Source organism: Corvus hawaiiensis, chromosome 9 (genome assembly GCF_020740725.1).
Source record: "Corvus hawaiiensis isolate bCorHaw1 chromosome 9, bCorHaw1.pri.cur, whole genome shotgun sequence".
In the NCBI taxonomy this organism is placed as follows: domain Eukaryota; kingdom Metazoa; phylum Chordata; class Aves; order Passeriformes; family Corvidae; genus Corvus; species Corvus hawaiiensis.
The window spans coordinates 32286044-32297892 of NC_063221.1; the positions used below are offsets into that span (position 1 = coordinate 32286044).

General features: G+C 55.0%; 1 protein-coding gene across 1 annotated transcript; it reads right to left on the reverse strand.

The window, feature by feature from the left end:
* Positions 1–85: 85 nt before the first annotated feature.
* On the reverse strand, positions 86–9911 carry CTH (cystathionine gamma-lyase). Its single transcript, XM_048313042.1, has 12 exons — positions 9716–9911; positions 8060–8141; positions 7648–7743; positions 6265–6374; positions 5586–5717; positions 4333–4390; positions 3973–4050; positions 3210–3362; positions 2935–3056; positions 2465–2517; positions 1314–1452; positions 86–666 (listed from the first exon to the last, which is right to left on the reverse strand). The coding sequence occupies exons 1-12, from the start codon at positions 9875–9877 to the stop codon at positions 658–660; spliced, it is 1194 nt and encodes a 397-aa protein (XP_048168999.1). The 5' UTR covers positions 9878–9911; the 3' UTR covers positions 86–657.
* Positions 9912–11849: the final 1938 nt, after the last annotated feature.

Here is an 11849-nt window from a genome sequence, read left to right on the forward strand (position 1 = left end):
CCAACCACTCCGGGGTCACTCCATGCCCCGATTTTGAACACAAGGAGCACAGGCACATGGGAATACAAGCAAGGAAAGGAAAAGTATTTTTATTAAAATAATTCCAATAATTCCCATGACAGCACATGATTTTTTTCTTAAAAAAGAGATTCCTCCTTAGTTATTATTTACCAGCTGTTGGACTTCATTTTCAATAAAACATCAAGAGAAGGAAAAGGTTTTAAGCAAATCTCCAACTGAATTAAATTAAATTAAACTGAATGAAAATAAATCTGAGGTCAATCAAGTTTTTGCGCTGAGCTGATGGGTGAGAAGAGAAGGAACTGAGAGCAGTACCAGGAACCAGCCCCTGTGCCCCAAACCCTGCAGCAGCAGCAGGAGAAGCCCTGAGCTCTGCTGGAGAGCAGGGAGCACATGCCCGGGGTGCCCATGGCTGCTCCCACACAGCTCCTGGCTCCAGACATTCCAGGGAGAGCCCAGGCTGTGCCCAGCACAGTCCCTGCCCAGCCAGGGAGAGCAACCCAACAGCAGCACGGGAGAGTCCCGGCAATCCAGGCTGGAATTCCCAAAAGCAAAGGCAAAGCAAGAGTGGTTTGGTTTTCCGTGTCCTCGTCCACAGCCATGTCCAGTTCCAAGTTCCTTTTTGACCCTCAGGGTTTATGCAAACTGCAGGAAGCAAAGGGAGGGATCATTGTGCTCGGCCCCTCTATCAACCACACATTTTGATTTTGCTTTTCACAAGCAAAAGTCACATTTTAGCGTTTGATTCTCTTCATGCTCTGTGCTGGCAAAGAGAAATCTGGGGAGTTACTGGTGATAAGTTTCCCTATCCTAAAAAACCCCAACACTCCCCCCCAATAAAAACAACCAGACACAAAAAGAGAAAACACAGGAACAAACCTTTCCTGCCTGTGCAGAGCACCCAACACCTCCACAGCTGCTGCAGGTTCACATTTCCCCGTTGCCCCCCAAACCCCCACGGCCGCTCCCCCAGACCAAACTCCCCCTTCAAACACCCGGATCTGCCCAGCTCTGCATCGGGGCAGGCTGGCTTTGGGCAGGGGCTGCAGGGACAGGACCCGGGAATGCTTCCCAGTGCCAGAGGGCAGGGCTGCATGGGACACTGGGGAGGAATTCCGCGCTGGGAGGGTGCCCAGAGCAGCTGGGGCTGCCCCTGGATCCCTGGCACACAGGGAAACCGGGCAGGGAGAACTTTCCAGCCACACCCCAGGGCCCATCTGGGAGGGGCTGAAGGGTCAGCCAGTGGGAAAGGCTGGATGGGGATTATTTTTGGAGGGGAACACCCCACTCACCGCAGCCTTCAGGGCCTGGTCCAGGTCTGCCAGCAAATCGTCCTCATCCTCCAGCCCCACCGAGAGGCGGATCAAGGTGTCTGTGATTCCCAGAGCTTTCCTTTCCTCCTCAGGCACTGAGGCGTGGGTCATGATGGCCCTGGAGGGATAAAAAAGAGAATTTTTCCTAAGAACTTGGGACTTTAACTGGTAAAACCAACCCAGCTGGTTCCCTGCCAGCACCCCTGAAAAGGCAGCAGGATTTGACACCTCCTCTGTGCCGCTTGTGTGACCCCACAGATGCAAAGAGCTCCTGGCAGCAGCTCCTGGAAATGATGGGAATGCTGACAAGTCAGGGAATTGCGTCTCCAGGTTGCATTTCCAAGACACAAATGATTAATAAGAAGTGGATACTTAAAAATCTGGAATTTAAAAAGGAGAAAATCCCATTCCTCTTCCTTCCAGAGCTGTATTTTTATTCTAAAGAAGAGCTGTAAGCTCTGCATGTGGGGAATGTGCAACCTCCAGTACAAAACCTCCTGGTTTCACTTCCGCTTTCTCAGATGCCTTCTCAAACTGTCCCAAATGACTCTGGAGGGTTTATCCCCTCCAGCCACAGAGCACACAGGCAAGAAGGGATTTCCCCACGTGCTCAGTCACTGGCACCAGCTCCTGTCAGCTCCTGGAAGAGTTCAGGGTTTGCTGTTAATCTGAAATCAGTAAGTGAAACGATTTAGCATTGAAATACAGTCATTAATTTCCATGTATCTTCCCAAAAAGCAAATTGGCTTTGAGTAAAACAATCCAATTCCATCAAAATCCTGGGTCCTGCCAGGGAGCCAGAGGCAGCTGGGTGCACACAGTGAGCTGTGCCCTCTTGTGTGAGCAGGGAGCACGGCATTCCTCAATCCAAGCTGCTCCTTATCCCAAGGCTCAGCAGCTTCTGCGACTGTCTGCATGGACACGAGCTGTGCCTCAGCCCTCCAGGCAAAATTCCTCCATCCCTGCACTCTCCCAGAATTCCCTCCCTCTGGGGTCTGCCCTGGCTTTGTGCTGCACACCAGTCCTGGAGTTCCACTACAGGCAAAACAGCTTTGGGGGCTGGAAAACGGTGGGAATTTTGTGGTGCTCTGCAGCTTTTTGAGGCTCTGAAGATGGAAGGAGGAACTTACGGATGCTCTGCCAGGCTCTCGTAGCCACCCAGACTCTCAGCCAGGGTAAACACCTACAGGAGAAAGGGAAAGGAGGTCATGGCTGCATGAAAAGGGAGTTCATAGATCCTGGAATATCCTGAGTTGGAAGTGCCCACAGGGATCACTGATCCAGCCCCTGGCCCTGCACAGACACCCCAACAATCCCAGCCCCGGGCGGAGCTGCACCAGCCCCGGCTCCCCCGTCCTGCAGGAAGCCCTTCGGGAGCAGCAGCTCCTGGGCTCAGCTGGACATGCCTCCTCGCCCTGGGAGCAAACCAACACTTCCCGGGGCCGAGGCGTCCCTTTGCTCCCTCTCATTAACCCCCAGGGACAAATGATCCCCATTCGGAGTCGGGAACACCCAAAGCACCAGGCAAGAAAAGCCACTTCCACCCTCCCCTCAGCAGGGCAGCTCCAGCTCCCTCTGAGGGTGATTTTATTGCCTTTACCTTCAGGTGCTTGAGGAAGGCAGAGGCATTTTTGATGTTCCCTTTGACGTAGAAGGTGACCATCCCAGGACAGCCCGTGCATTGCTTCTGCATCACCTCGTACTGGGGGTGGGAAGGCAGCCCTGGAAGGGGGAGAGTTGGGAGAATTCCCAGTGAATTCCAGTGCAGAGCTGGGGCAGCTCCAGTCTCACTGAGCTGGGCACCCAGCCCCAGTCACGGGGCACCACAGCTCCCAAATCCCTCCCCCGGGATGCTCCCAAGTCCTGCCCACCCACCTGGGTAAATGACCTTCTCCACCTGGGGATGGCATTCCAGGAACTTGGCCACAGCCAGGCCGTTCTGGAAGTGCAGCTTCATGCGGATGTGCAGAGTCTTGAGCCCCCGGTTGCAGAGGAAACAGTCAAAGGGGGAGGGGACAGCTCCCAGGGCTGTGGGAATGGCAGCACAATTCCACAGAGCTCAGCAGCGCTGGTGTTTTGCATTCAGCAAAGCCAAACGCATCCTCATCTCCAGCACTTCTGAGGTTACAACAAGTGGGAAGACACCCGAGGCAATCTCTGCTCCTCATCTCCCGCACTGGGGAGCCAGTTAATGAGGCCAATTCACAAGCTCAGGCCTCAAGGATTACATTCATTGGGCACAAAGCACCTTCCCTGCCTCTGCTGAGGGCAGAACCCTGGACAGGAATTTACTCCTGGCAATGAAGAGGCCGGAAAATGGTTGGAATCAACAGAGATGATAAATCTGCAGTGGGCACATCCTGCTGGGCGAGTGAGTTCCAAACCCCCCTAATTGCAGGTGGGCACCCCAATGGTTTCAGGATGTGCCCCAGAACGCTCCCGAAGCGCCCAGGAAGTGGAGACCAACGTCTCTCATTTGATTGGAGTTTTCATACTGGAGTTTTTTAATTGAGCTTTTCCCAGTTCTGTTAAGTTACATTCCCAGGCAGATTTCCCACTTGTGTGCATGCACTCCCTCCCCAGCAGGAGCTGGGGATGTGAACAGGATTCCTGTCAGGAATTCCCTGTCTGGACTTACAGTACTGCAGGAATTTCAGCCTCTCGTAGAGATCATCCCGGTTTACAGAGACCAGGCCCATGAGAACATCGCTGTGCCCTACAAATGACAGGGGACAAGAATGGGATCAGCCACTCCAGCTGCTCCAGGGTCCTGCCACAAACCCCCACTGTTAATAAAATCCCTGGGACACCTCCCACTGTCCCAGGCTGCTCCCAGCCCCAATGTCCAGCCTGGCCTTGGATGCTGCCAGGGATCCAGGGGCAGCCCCAGCTGCTCTGGGCACCCTGTGCCAGGGCCTCCCCGCCCTCCCAGCCAGGAATTCCTTCCCAAGATCCCATCCATCCCTGTCCCAAGGAAGTGCTGAACTCTCACACTCACCGTTGATGTATTTGGTTGCAGAAGTCATACAAATATCAGCCCCCAGGGACAAAGGACGCTGAAAGGAAAGGAAAGGCACAGCTCTGAATGAAGTTGGTGTGCACTCAGGTTCCTTCCCAGCTATTCCAAAGGGCCGTGAGCTTACACAGGAAAAATAAGTGGAGAAACCAAACACAAAGACCTGAGGATGACCATAGAACATGTGCTAAAAGCAGCAGGACAGGGAGGCACTCTGAATTCACGGTAAGCACAAGAAAATGGGATTTAAAAGCACTGCTCCAACTCCCATGGGCTCCAGGAAGAGAAGAGATTGAACACATCCAACATGCAGCTCATATTTGGGAAAAATAGTTCTGTTGCTCAGCTGAGGCAGGGACAAATAATGGAATTTACTCTATAAAGTGCATTTCCTTAGGAAATGAAGGACTCAAACTGCAAAGCAAAAGAATTGCTTTGTTTTCCAGGTGCTGGAGATCCTGCCCTGCATGAGGAAAGGAGGTTCCTTTGCCAGGTCTCTGCCCCCTCAGCTCCCAGCTCTCCCCAGGTGCCTCCTGAAGCGAGACAAACCAGGAGGTGGATGGGCAAGAGGTGCTGGGCAGTGCCAGTTTTTTAATCAATTGCTAATTAAGGGACTGTGCACGTGATATCAACACATTCTAAAGAGTGAGGGGCATCATTCAATATGTAACAGAGCAGGCAGATGCAAAGACTGCTGGTGCCACAATAAACACAGACTTCCACCCAGGGAATGTGGAGATGCACAGCCAGAACCACCATGGAAAAGGCCTTTTACACTCAGTATTGATGGACAGATCACTGTGATATTCTCCTTTTCTTAGCACAGTGTGGTGCATCACCTACTGCTCTCACCAATTAATCATTAGCACTGGCTTTCGCTCCACACCAGGCTGCTCCAGACACATTAACCAGCTCCCTGTGCTCTTCCACACAGCCCTTTCTGGAGGACATTGAGAATTCTAAAGTGAGTAATATGTTGCAGGGGAAAATCACCAAGCCTCTGGTATGTCCCAGGCCAACTGCAGAGCTGCTTGAACTAAGCATTAACACTTTCTGCAGAGTTCTCTTAATTCAGCAAGATCTCAGTACCCTGAACAAAACCAGGCACTTTGCACTCTGCAAGAAGGGTGACTTTACACCTAAAATACCAGGGCTTAGCTGGGTCTCCTGGGAAGTAGATCTGATATAATCCCTTTCCAAAGGTGTCTCCAGCTCCCCTGGGACAGGTGACACACCTGGAAGTAGGAAGACATGAAGCTGTTGTCCACGGCCAGCAGCACCCCCGGGTACCTGTGCACCACGTCTGCGCAGGCGCGGATGTCGATCACCTTCAGCATGGGGTTCGTGGGGGTCTCGAGCCAAACCAGCTGCACAAACCCAACAAAAACACCAGGTCAGAGAGCTCCCAGTGCTGGGTGAGCCCCAAGGGCTCTGGGTGCTCACTGGGGTCAGCTCCCCGCAGGCTCTGTGCAGCGGGACCGGGCAGTGGCCCTGCTGCAGCGAGGGCAGCCCTCAGCTGGACTCCTCCAGGCTCAGGGAGGTTTCCCTTCTGCTGAGCTGGCACCATCCCAAGGGCATCCCAGCTGGAGAAGGCCTCGCACAGCCAGGACTGAGTCTTATCCCAAACCCTTTCCCAGCTGAGCTCCCTGCCCCTGGAGCAGGGATCACCCACCCAGTGCCACGGAGCACCTCCGGCTCCGGGCTCCTCGGGGCTCCCTCTGCTCCTTCTCACCTTCTCCCTTCTCCCTCCTCTCTCTCTCCAGGGGTTTTTGCCCTTCTTAGGATGTTTTCCATGAGGAAGCACACTGGGACATGGTGGATCCAGCTGTGCCCCAAGCTGCCCCCCCTCAGCTCAACAGCTGCAAGAACAGAACAATTTAATATCCCTTTAAAATCCATTTCCCTCTCCCCTACCTTGGTCTCTGGAGTGATTGCAGCTTCCAGGCATTCTGGTTTTGTGAAGTCAACAAAAGTTACTTTCAAATTATTTTCTGAGGCTATTCGCTTGAAATATCTGTTTGTGCCTAAAAAAACCCAAAAATCACAAAATGAAACAACTTCCTTAACTTTCATTCCCTGCTCTCCAGCCTCTTGCACCACCCAGGGACAGTCAGGAGGGCACAGCTTTATGCTGCACACCAGAAATGGCACATGTCTATTTTCTTTGTTTACAAAGTTTCAAGATTGTTGCAGGTTTAATGATCCTGAAACAGCAATAATGGGAATGTGGGATCAGAGTGATTGATGAAGTACTGGAAATCAGTGTGGGAGTTTATGACCAGGAAATTAAACAGAGAAGAAGAATGAAGGGGAGGACTCCAGCTACTGTTTCCCATCCCTCCATTAAAAAGGATTCCTTCCTGTCTGACCTTGAGGCCTTTCCCTGGGAAGACAAAAGAATCCAGCAGCAACAGTTGATCCACGGATGTGCTGATGCAGCACTCACTACCAGGAAATACTGCCTGGATTAAAAACTGATTGATTGGGGCCTTCTGCCAAGGCTCTCTCCAGGGACTCAGTTCTCCATCCAAGCATGAAGGGATGGAACATGGAGGTGGAGTCTGTGAGCTGAAGGAAACATCCGAGTGATGTTTGGGTGGTTCTTCTGCAAGGAAACCCTTTCTTCATAACAAACCAAAGCAGAGGAGAAACAATGAAATTCCTCCCTGCAGAAACCAGCCCAGGCTGAGGCTTTAATGAGCAGGGAATGTCCCTGGGAACTGCAGTGAGCTCACCCTGTGGAAGGACTCTGGCAGTGCTGGATGCACTCTGCCACTGGGGAGCTGTTTGGAACAGGGATTGATAAAAACAGTGCAAGGTCAACACCAAAGAGTGGGTTGGGGCAGCACTGAAGTGTTCAGAGGACATGGGGACAACAGAGCAAAGTTGTGCTTCTGGAGGAAATGATGAATTGTTGTTTGCAACAGTCCAGACAAAATGCTGGCTGGGAAAGGGCCAAACCTTGGGAAGGGCTGGGAGAAACACCAGACACTGGGAAGTGCTGCTGCCTTGGGCTGCAGAGGCTCCTGCTCTGCAAACAAACCTGGCCAAGACAAAGGTGCTGCCATTTCCCCTCACTCAAACATGGATTCCTTGTTATGTATTTCTAAGCCTCCATGTTGTGCCAACAGATTATTTCAACATCCAGATCAGACAGGGGGGATCTGTGTCCTCACAAAGTGAAAAGGCTTCAAAGAACAGTGAGGTCCTACGTGGGAAATTCAGAGTTCCTGAGAACCACAGGCAGGTTTAATCCCTTGCACAATGAAGACTGAAGCCACAGGGTGCTGTACCCACCTCCATAGACATCATCCATGCAGATAATTGTGTCCCCTGTCTTCAGCAGGTGACAGATGTTCAGAATAGCTCCTAAGCCAGAGGAATAAGCCAAGCCTGGAAGAGAAAGGAGTCAGTGGCAGATGGGCCGTGTTTGATGTGACACAACAAGTCAGACTTGCCTTGGCCTTCCTCGCTTTGCCTCTGAAAAGAACCTGTCCTGTCACTTTCCTGGACGAGAAGCGTTGGGCTCTTGCCCAGCACGGAGCTGCTCTTGCCCACAACCAACAGCCAGAGCCGTGGTCATGGAATCATGGAATGGTTTGGGATGGAGGGACCCCAAAGCCCACCCAGTGCCACCCCTGCCATGGGCAGGGACACCTCCCACTGTCCCAGGCTGTCCCAAGCCCCGTCCAACCCATGAGGTGCTCACAGCATTTGGCTCCATCGAGGGCGGCCACAGCCTTTTCCAGGCAATCCCGGGTGGGGTTCCCAGACCTGCTGTAGTCATAACCCTGGTATGGGAATAAGAAAAAACATCAGAGAGAGCACTGGGAAAGTTTGGGACAACAGCAGTTCTAGGCTCTCTAAAGAGCCCTGGCTGAGGGCATCCAGCTCCTCCCAGAGCAGCAGGAAGATGTCCCGGCACATCCAGCTGGGATCCCCACCAGAGAAAGGGGTCTGGGGGGCACTGGTGCGAGGAGCCACATTCTCCTGCTTTTCCCTAGGAATCCATCTGTGGGAGCAAAGGGCTTGGGCTGCACAGTCCAACCATCCTCAGAATGCCAGGCTGGGTCAGGCTGGAAGGGACCATGAGGGTCCCCTGGTCCCATCCCTGCTCAGCAGGGCCATCCCAGAGCACAGGGCACGGGATCCTGTCCAGACAGTTCTGGTTATCTCCAGTGAGGGAGACTCCACAGCCTCTCTGGAGGAAATTCTCAGGAAAAACGTGTGTCCATCTCCATCACACCCACAGGGCACTGGACAACTCCTCTCCTCAGTTTTTGAGAACCCATGCGTTTCTCAGTGCCACAGCTTTTATGCAAATTCTGGGGAAATTTAATAAGGAAAACACCACTCATGCATGCACAGATGCAGTTGTTACCGAGAGAACCTGCTGAGCACCCTGGGATTTGCCTGCTTTTTGGATTTCTCTTTAAGGACAACTTCCTCATAGTCAGGAATCCTGCAGATCGCTCTGCAGAGCTCCCAGCAAGAACACGGATCCTGTCATCAGGCTGAGGATACAGCACCGTGACTCCTCCCACGGGCCTCCTCAGCACAGCTGGGATTCTGTGTGGAATGAGGGATCACAAGGCAAATTCCTCCTGCCGACCAGCACGGCACGGGTTTGGAGCAGGTGCTGAATTAGGAGTGGCAGCTTTGTGCCACGTCCCGTCAGAAATTCCAGCATAGCTCATTGCAAACCTTTCCAGCACTTTCTACAGGGCATCCACAAAATCCTTATGAAATATTCCCTCGGTTTGGAAGGAAAACTGAAGCAGGCTCTTACACAAAGCGTGTGTACTGGAACAGGGATCCTGCCTGGGCCCTGCGGCGGGGGCAGGGCAGGGAGAGCCTCCCAGATCCCCGGCTCCGGGCAGCCCTGGAGCAGCTCCCTGGAGAAAGGGGGCTCTGGGTGCTCCCTGCTCCCCTTCCCCCGCCTTTCACACGGGAATCATCCCAACCTCTCCCGATCCCCGTCCGCTGCGGGAACACGGAACCCCGGGCTGAGTCAGGCTGGAAGGGACCACAGCGGCTGCTCCGGTCCCATCCCTGCTCCAGCGGGGCCATCCCAGAGCACAGGGCACGGGGTCGCGTGCAGGCGGCTCTGGAATATCCCCAGCGAGGAGACTCCACAGCCTCCCTGGCGAAAGCCCCGCTCCCGGCGGAGCGAGATGCTCGCGTTTGCCCGGGAGCTGCCACGTGGGGAAACACCTGCACCGGGAGCTCCCTCCCCTTCCCAGGACCTGCCGCCTCCCGGGTCCCCGGCCGGGCCACGCTGGGGCCGGGAGGGGGGCTCGGTGTCCCTGTGGGTGACCCGCTGTCCCCGTGGCGGGCTCGGTGCCCCGGTGGCGGCCGCACTCACCGCGTGCTCGCCGGGCGCCCGCTGCTTGAAGGTGGTGGAGAGCGAGATGGGCGGCACCACGGCCCCGGAGCGCCACTGCTCGGGCTCCTGGCCGGCGTGGATGGCGCTGGTGGCGAAGTGCTTGAAGGGCGGCAGAAACCCCCTGGTCCCCTTGCCTGCCATGGCCGCGGCTCTGTGGGACCGGCCCTCAGCGCTCCAGGGGGCTCGGCGGGGCGGGGCCTCCGCGCCTCCTCATTGGCTGCGGTGCCGGCGGGGCAGGGCCTCCGCGTCTTCTCATTGGCTGCGGCGCCGGCGGGGCGGGGCCTCCGCGCCCTCCCATTGGCTGCCGGTGGGGCGGGGCCCGCCCGCTGGGGGGCGCCCGCGCGCCGCGCGGTGTGGGGCCGCTCCCGGGGAGCCTTCCCGGGGTCCAGGAGCGGCGTTCCCTGGGAATGGCCGGGAATAATCCGGCAGCACGCGGCTGATCCGCAGGGGAGCAGAGTGCTGACTGCCCGGCAGCGCTGCCTGGAGTACCTCGGCACCTGGGAATAACCCCAGGCACGGCAGAGGCTGGGGGGGACCTGCTGGAGCAGCTCTGGGGAAGGACGCGGGGGTGCTGGGGGACAGCGAGCTGTCCCTGAGCCAGCGGTGCCCAATGGGATCCTGGGGTGCATTGGGAAGAGCATTCCCAGCAGGGCAGGGAGGGATCCTGCCCCTGTGCCCAGCCCTGGGGGCACCTCTGGGGTGCCGTGCCCAGCTCTGGCTCCTCAGCCCAGCAGGGCCAGGGAGCTCCTGGAGCGGGGCCGGCGGAGGCTGCGCAGCTGAGGAAGGGCCTGGAGCATCCCCGTGCCCAGCACAGGCTGAGGGAGCCGGGGCTGCTCAGCCTCGAGAGGAGCCCCAGCTGAGAGGGGCCCTCAGCCCTGGGTGTCCCTGGCTGCAGGGAGGGCTCAGGGCAGGGCCCGGGCTCTGCTCCGGGGCCCAGCAGCGGCCCCAGAGCCACGGGCAGGGCCTGAGCCCAGGAATTGCCCTGCACAGGAGGCAGAACTGCTGCCCTGGGCAGGGCCCAGCCCTGAGCAGAGCCCAGAGAGGCTGTGGGGTTTCCTCCCTGGGGATATTCCAGACCTGTCTGGACTCAATCCTGTGCTCTGGGATGACCCCGCTGGAGCAGGGAGGTGGCACCAGAGGAGCCACTGTGGTCCCTTCCAGCCTCACCCAGTCTGGGATTCTGTGATTAAAAATTAATTCACTGGGTCTCCCTGCCAAGGTTGTTTCGCATGGACTGACGTCCATGGAACAGCACTTTGGCATCTGAAGACAAAGAGCACATATGTGCTGAAGGCCACATATGAATGATTTTTATATCAGATTTTTTAAGGAAACATTTTCTTTGCAACAAAAATATGGATAAAGTCTGAGCAAAGCTGGATCTAAGCAGAACAAACCCTGGGGTGTGTACAGGGCCACGCTCCAGCACACAAGCAGAAACCTGGGATTTAGGAGGGAGGAATTCCATCCCGTGGTGACAAATCTGCTCCCTGTAGGAAAGTTAGATGGACAAAAAAACCCATTCTCAAGAATTTTTAAGTGTACAATAATCCCACAGTTGGGATTCCCTACAAACAGCAGTTTTCCCAGAGCCCTTCCCATGAGTAATGCCTCGGTTCCATTTGTGGGGTGAATAAGGGAGCCCATAATAAGCTGGTAAACAGTGACTTCATGCCTCCAGTAATTAAAAATGCAGCGTGAGGCTTCTAACATCAGCTAAAACCTGAGCCAATCCATCCCTGCCGCAAGACCAGCTGTGCTCCGCGTGTTTCCAGCACGGGAGAACAGACAGGAGGCATCAGAACTGCTGACAGAGCCAGCCTCTCACATTCTGCCTGCAAATGGGTTCGACTTTCCTCAAAAAACAAGGAGAGACAGAAAAATCTCATTGGAAAGACCACTGGAGTATAGAGCAAAAACAAATCTTTGGGATTTCTTTCCTGAAATTACTTAAAAGTCTGTGTTAAGACTGTAAAAAGCTGTGTGGGAAGCAGCTGGGGACAACAGGCACAGAATTCCAAAATCTGCCTGGAATTCTCCTTGGCCACTTGGGATGAGGGAGATGATGCAAGCTGGGGAAAGATGAGGTCAGCAGGAAGGCAGTTCTGTTATC